Source organism: Schistocerca americana, unplaced genomic scaffold (genome assembly GCF_021461395.2).
Source record: "Schistocerca americana isolate TAMUIC-IGC-003095 unplaced genomic scaffold, iqSchAmer2.1 HiC_scaffold_1284, whole genome shotgun sequence".
NCBI lineage: Eukaryota > Metazoa > Arthropoda > Insecta > Orthoptera > Acrididae > Schistocerca > Schistocerca americana.
This window is the reverse complement of record NW_025725356.1, coordinates 13,837-21,347: the sequence shown is the minus strand read 5'-3', so window position 1 is coordinate 21,347 and position 7,511 is coordinate 13,837. Positions and strand designations below refer to the sequence as shown.

The 7,511-nt window shown below is 56.2% G+C and overlaps 1 protein-coding gene across 1 annotated transcript; it reads left to right on the top strand.

Moving 5' to 3' along the window:
- Window positions 1-304: 304 nt before the first annotated feature.
- LOC124564173 (activating signal cointegrator 1 complex subunit 2 homolog) lies at window positions 305-1,786 on the top strand. The gene is made up of 2 exons (XM_047130994.1): window positions 305-721; window positions 1,367-1,786. Exons 1-2 carry the CDS (start codon window positions 305-307, stop codon window positions 1,784-1,786), a joined length of 837 nt encoding a protein of 278 aa, XP_046986950.1.
- The last annotated feature ends 5,725 nt before the right edge of the window (window positions 1,787-7,511 follow it).

The following is a 7,511-nucleotide window of genomic DNA, read 5'->3' as shown; positions in this document are numbered from 1 at the left end:
CCGCTATCGAGAGCTACAAAACTCTGCGATTCACTTGCTTCTTAGCGAGTACTAAGCAATTTGTCGTGTTATAGGACCGACATAGAGTGTAGGCAAGATAGTGCGGACTAGCCGCACTTGTAGGATGAATAGAGTAGGGGACGACGAGGAGCCAGGGCCCCACCCGCGGGTGGCAAGCCCGCGTTCCTCTAGGCCAGAACAGACACACAGGGCTGAGGTAGAACTCGCGAGCAGGACCACTCAGGGCGCTCGACCGCGACACCCCGCCCCACCGGCCCCCACGCCTGAAGACTTATGCACTGCGATGATTCAAGAGAAACTGGAACAACTCCGCCGCGACCGCGACGCACGAGCAAAGGAACTCGCAAGACGGCGGGAGCAGGACGGCCCAACCACCAGTGCCAACTCATCTTCTGACGACTGCCGAACGAAGAGTCACAATCCGACGGAACAACACAATGCCATGGACTATCAGGACGAATCCAGCGACTCTGATGCACCATTCCAGGAAGTCAGACGCCGCCGGAAAGGCACCAAACGCAGGAAAGCCGAAGAAAATACCCCCATGCAGACGGAACAACGAGCTGTACCCACCACCAACTACTACGCACCACTACAGCAACAGGACCCAGCAATGGAAGACCAACACCAGCCTCAGCCTAACGACACAAATACTCAGGACGCCACGGCTCCGCCGCCGCCGAAACCGAGAATACCACCTGTGACAATCAACTACACTGGAAAATACCTGGAACTAAACGCTCAATTAAAGCAGAAGATCAGCGGACCACTCAAGGCGATCTACAAAAATAATCAGATCAAATACCACTTTGAAACGCTGGCAGACCAACGAGCAGCACTGGACTACCTCCATTCCATCAACATGCCCTATTTCACCCACCAAGCAGCAGAAGACAGAGAACTCCAAGTGGTCCTCAAGAATATCCCAGAGGAAATTACCGAAGACGAACTCGCCGCCGAACTTCGCCACATGCAATTCACAGTCACGAACGTACACCAGTTCAAGAAACGAGACCTGACCTCCAAGAAACTGATTCCACAGTCGGCCTACTGTGTATCTCTGCCACATGGACAGAAAAGCCGCACCATCTACGACGTACAATACCTCTTCCATACCAGAATTAAGGTGGAAGACTACAAGCCACTCGATGGGCCTGCCCAGTGCAAGAAATGCCTCAAATTCAACCACACTGGCCGGTACTGTCAGATGCCGGTCAGGTGTGTACGCTGTGGCGGCCACCACCACGCAAAGGATTGTACCAAGCCACGAACAGAACCACCCATCTGAACAAACTGTCGCCAAGAAGGCCACCCTGGGACTTGGCGTGGTTGCCCTGAATTTCAGAAGGCGATACACGCCTACCAACTGCGACCTCCACCATCCAAGGAGCCCCAACAACCACCACAGCCGTCGTTTGCGGCGACTCCGAAGGACTTCCCATCTCTCCGAACACCCTGGACGGCTGCATCGTCGTTATTTCAAACACCAACCCAGCAACAACCAACTCGACCGAAAAACACGGCGCGCCAACGACTGCACGATCTTCGCCAGCAACAACAGCAGCAACGATCCACGGACAACGCCCTCGGACTGTCCGATATCATCGCCGCGCTATCTAACATGGGCTCCATCATCAACTTACTAAAAACGAAGAACGTCTTTGCCATCTTAGCAGATACAGCTCGCAAATTCAACGACGCACCGGATCTGTTATCCAAACTACTCACTCTACTGGAAGGAATCATGGCCTTTTTCACCGACTAACATGGATCAAGAGCGGCATCAACACAGAAACCTTACATTCTGCTTTTTTAACGCCAACGGCGTCGCTCCCAAGAAAGTAGAACTCACCGACTTCGTCGAACACCACAAAATTGATGTGCTACTATTGTCCGAAACGCATCTGCGACCCACCCAAACCTTCAACATTCGCAACATGGTGGGATACCGCACTGACCGCCACAATCGGCGCGGTGGAGGTACAGCAATCTACCTGCGATCTTCCCTCACTCACTCTCTCGAAACCTTGCCTGACATGACGAGTCTGGAAGCCACAGCAGTCACGATCGCCACCATACACGGGAAGCTCACGTTCGTCGCAGCCTACTTGAGCCCTGGCGCAGCCTTCACAGATGAAGACTTTATCTCCATCTTTGATCGATACGACAGAGTCCTCCTTTGTGGGGATCTTAATGCGAAGCATGTAGCATGGAACTCGCGGCAGACGAACGCCAAAGGCACCCGTCTCTACGAACTTGAAATTCGGCTCCAAGCATTCACACAAGGTCCTGAAGAACCGACTTACCTGCCTACTGTTCCACGCCATCAGCCGGATGTCCTAGATGTGGCCATAATCAAAAACATGAATCCCGATCTGTCACTCCAGACGATCAATGACTTGACTTCTGACCACCAACCTGTTCTCGGAACACTGTCTGGAGCTCTTCCAATATTGCCACCGAAAACGAAAGTCTCCACAGACTGGATATCCTACGCCAGGTGGCTAAACAACAATGTGCGCCCCACGGAGCCATTAGCAACACCGGAGCAACTCGACGACGCCATCACTCGTCTGACTTCGAAAATCAAGAAGGCCGCTCACCAGGCCTCCACGAAGTTACTCTTCTCGACACCATATCGCGACCCACTGCCGCCGGCACTGCAAGACTTGAAATATTTGAAGAATCGAGCCCGTAAAAAATGGCAACAAACTCGCAACCCAGCATATAGACGAGAAATGCACCAGCTCTCCAGAGAACTCACGTGGCGTTGCAAGGAATGGCGCGCCGAACTATGGGAGGACCGGATGGCACGAATCCAACACCTATCGCGCGATGAATGGGCACTCATCCGTAATATCAAGAAACCCAAGCCACCAAAAACGGCGCTCACGGATGGCACCAACCTAATCTTTGACAACCTCCAAAAGGCCGAACTTTTCGCGGAAACTTACGAAACGCAATCACGCCTGAATTTTGCAGACTTTGAGAACGATGAGGAAGAGGACGCGCGCACTCGGGCAGAGGCACACCACATAAGACAACACCCCAGCGGAGACCGGCCAGAACTGACGTCTCCAGGAGAAATTCGCCGCATACTCAGGAAATTACACTCCACATCTGCCCCCGGACCTGACGGAATTTCGAACGACCATCTGAAGCATCTCCCACGGAAACCACTAGTGCTATTAACGAGAATACTCAACGAATGCCTGCTGAAGGAACATTTCCCACCACAATGGAAACTGGCCGAGATCATACCCATCCCGAAACCGGGTAAGGACCCACTTCAGCCTGCGCACCACCGACCAATCAGTCTCCTTTCCACGATGGGCAAAACGTTTGAACGTGTCATCTTGGCCCGCATCAAGCCGCCCCTCTTGGAAAATGACGTCATTCGACCAGACCAATTTGCCTTTCAACCCAAACTTTCCGCCGAAATCCAGCTGCTCCGGATCTCGGAACACCTCACAAACCAAATCAATCTAAACCACTACACAGCAGCCATTTTCCTGGATGTTCAACAAGCATTTGACAAGGTGTGGCGAGAGAAGCTCATAAGTAAACTCCGGAACACCACCGACATCCCCAACTGTTACATCAAGATTATCGACAGCTTCCTGACCGACCGCCGTTTTTACGTCCAACAGGCCGACCAACACTCAGACACCAAACATCTCTCCGACGGTATACCGCAAGGATCGGTACTCTCTCCCATCCTGTTCACCATCTACGTAAATGACATGCCCAAACTGCCGAACATCATGCTAGCACAGTTCGCTGATGAAACGGCTCTCCTTACCAGCAGCCGTTCATTATATACAGCCATCACCCGCTTGCAACACCAGATCGATATCCTCCTTTTGTGGGCAACTGATAATAAAATCACTATCAAACGCACTCAAGACAAAGGCCATACTTTTCACTCGACGGAGACCGATTCTTCACCGCCGCCTCCAGATCAATGACCACGCCATCGAATGGTCCACCACGACGAAATATTTAGGGGTCACCCTGGACCATAAACTCACATTCTCAGCCCACATCAACGACAAAAGCCTCAAAATCATTCGCGCCATCCATGGACTATACCCCTTCTTAGGCAAGCACTGACCTAAACGTAGCTACGAAGCTACGCATCTACCGCGCGACAATACTCCCGATGATGCTATATGGCTGCGCTACGTGGGGAATCACATCCACCACCAACATCCGCAAACTACACACGACTACAAAACCGGTGTCTAAGAATCATTCTCAAAGCGCCCAGGTGGTCCCGAATTATATCTTTACATGATGAACTGCAAGTCTCAACAATAGATCAAGTAATCCAACTACACGTCCAGCGTCTCATCACAAAATAGACGACTTAAGGGTATCAACGACACAACTCGAAGGAATCGCAACCACCCAACCTGAACCATGGCATAAAGTCAAGGTCCCCAGGGCCCTCACAACACAATGAAAAGTGAAGCAAAGGTATGTAGGGCAAAAAGGACCCCTGTGAGCCCAAAGTCCTACAAAAGATAACAATAAAGATGTACAAACCTACCTCTCACCCTTGGAAGTCCAGCCGCCAAAGGCGGTAGCACTTCGGCAACGACACCCACACAGGTAAAAAAAAAAAAAAAAAAAAAAAAAAAAAAAAAAAAAAAAAAAAAAAATGATTCTCTGCTCTTGTGCTTGCGTGCCTGCCGTCCCGCTCGCTCTCGCTGTGTGTTACGCGCGTCGTCGAAATGGCAGATCAGGCGGCTACGAACGAGACTGCTGCGGCACCCGCCGCCACCGGCACTACGAAGAAGGCCAAGTCTGCGTCGTCTGCGAAGAAGCCGCGCGCCAAGCCTGCGCACCCGCGCACCTCTGAGATGGTGACGGCCGCCATCAAGAGTCTGAAGGAGCGCGGCGGGTCGTCGCTGCAGGCGATCAAGAAGTACATAGCCGCGCACTACAAGCTGGACGCGGAGAAGCTGGCGCCGTTTATCAAGGAAGTACCTCAAGTCGGCCGTCGTGGCGGGCGAGCTGGTGCAGACGAAGGGGAAGGGCCGCGTCCGGCTCGTCAAGGCTTGCCGGCGCCGGCGGCGGGGGGGGCGGCCGAGGGCGGCAAGGCTCGTGCTGGCGGTGCCAAGAAGAAGCGCGCCGCTCCGGCCAGCAAGGAGAAGAAGGGCGCCCCGTGCGGCCGGCGCAAAGAAGGCTGGTGGCGTGAAGGCGGCGACCGGTCGGAAGGCGGGCGCCGCCAAGAAGGCGTCTGCGGCGTCGGCCGCTCCCGCGGGTGCGAAGAAGGCGGCTGCGGCCAAGCCGGCCAAGGCCAAGTCGCCGTCGAAGGCGAAGAAGGCCGCCAAGGTTCCGACGAAGAAGCCGAAGGCGCCGCGCCCGAAGAAGGCGACGACGCCGTCTAAGGCGAAGGCTTCGCCCAAGAAGAAGAAGTAGAGTAGAGGAGAAAGAGATGGGAAAGGAAGGGTTTGGCGCTTGACTCCGTCGTCCCCACCCCCCGTCGTCGTCTAGTGGCGCGCAAGAGACGCGCGGCCCAAAAACGGCCCTTCTCAGGGCCATCAAAGCACGTCGGGAAGGTTTTGATTGTCGTGTTGCGTTTGGTGTGGGTGTCTGTCTGGCGTTTCTGTATGCCCGTGGGGATGCTGTTGCGTGCCGTGGTGGTTGGATGCGGGGGTCCGGTGGCGGGTGTGGGCGGCGGTAGCCGGTAAGCGGTGTTGTTGTTGTTGTTGTTGTCGTGGTTGATTGTCGCCGTGTTTGTTTTGTGGCGGCGGCCGACGGTTGGTTTTCTGTCACGTTGTTTTGTTTGAATACGTTGGTTGGCTTGCCTGCGTTCGTTCTTCTCGGATGTCTGTCTTGTCGAGTCGTGTCTGGTCTTTGTTTTGTCCTTTGTGTGTGTGTGTGTTATGTTTTGCAACGGGGGGGCACGTTGAGATGCGGAAGGAGTCGGCGGGGATTTCGGTGGCGTGTAGAGCGAGCGAGCGCGCCTGCCTGGCCGTTGGCCGTCGGAGTGGAGTGCGGGTTTTTTTTGTTTTCGAAACGAAAGCGGCGGCCGGCCAGCCACCCGTGCGGTGTGACGTCGGCCGTTGGGTATTGTGCGCTTTGAGCGCCGGGAGGGATGATGTGTGATTGTTGCGCGCTGCTAGCAGGCAGGCAGAGTGAGCGGGTGTGGCGGACGGACGGGAAGTGGTGGTTTTTGTTTTTGGGTTGCGGGGCGAGAGGCAGGCGACCGACAAAGTTGCTCGCGACGGAGAGATGTTAGTGGCCCTGAAAAGGGCCGTTTTTGTTTGTGCGGTGCGGTGCCGCGGCGCGGTTTAGGCGCGCTCCGCCGCGGATGCGGCGCGCGAGCTGGATGTCCTTGGGCATGATGGTGACGCGCTTGGCGTGGATTGCGCACAGGTTGGTGTCTTCGAAGAGGCCCGACGAGGTAGGCCTCGCTGGCCTCCTGCAGGGCCATTGACTGCGGAGCTCTGGAAGCGCAGGTCGGTCTTTGAAGTCCTGGGCGATCTCGCGCACTAGGCGCTGGGAATGGCAGCTTGCGGATGAGCAGCTCTGTGCTCTTCTGGTAGCGCCTGATTTCTCGCAGGGCGACGGTGCCCGGCCTGTAGCGGTGGGGGCTTCTTGACGCCTCCGGTGGCGGGCGCGCTCTTCCTCGCCGCCTTGGTGGCGAGCAGTTTGCGCGGCGCCTTTCCGCCGGTGGACTTGCGGGCCGTTTGCTTTGTGCGGGCCATGGCGGTAGCGGTAGCGGTATCGGAGCGGCGTGCGTGGAGGTTAGGTGCGGCGCGGCGTCCGGTGCTGCCTTGACAACGGGCCCGCGCGCCTCCGTGCTGCGCTATATGCCCTCGGTTGCGCGTGGTGGGGGGAGGGCGGGCCAGAGTCTATATAGGGGGGCGGCGGGCGCGCTGGGCGCAGACCGTAGCCGACTCGCCAGCCGCTGCAGCTGCTGTTTGTGCACGTTTGCTTTGCCCGAGGAAGGAAGGATGACAGGCCGCGGCAAGGGAGGAAAGGGGCTCGGCAAGGGTGGCGCCAAGCGGCACCGCAAGGTGTTGCGCGACAACAATCCAGGGCATCCACGAAGCCCCGCCATCCGCCGCCTGGCTCGCAGGGGCGGCGTGAAGCGCATCTCTGGTCTGATCTACGAGGAGACCCGCGGGGTGCTGAAGGTGTTCCTGGAGAACGTGATCCGCGACGCGGTGACGTACACTGAGCACGCCAAGCGCAAGACTGTGACGGCCTTGGACGTGGTGTACGCCCTGAAGAGGCAGGGGCGCACCCTGTACGGTTTCGGCGGTTAGGCTGCGTCGCAGCGGGCGCTGGCCTTCCCGCGGCCGTGCTTGTGGGTGGGAGAGACTAGAAAACGGCCCTTTTCAGGGCCACCACACTGTTCGAAGTTGAAAAGTGCGAAAGAGTCTGTGTTGTTGCTGCGTGTGTGCGCGCTGTGTTGTTGTTTGTTTGTTTCTTTCTTTCCGTTTGAGCGACGTGATGTGACTGGTAGGGGAGAA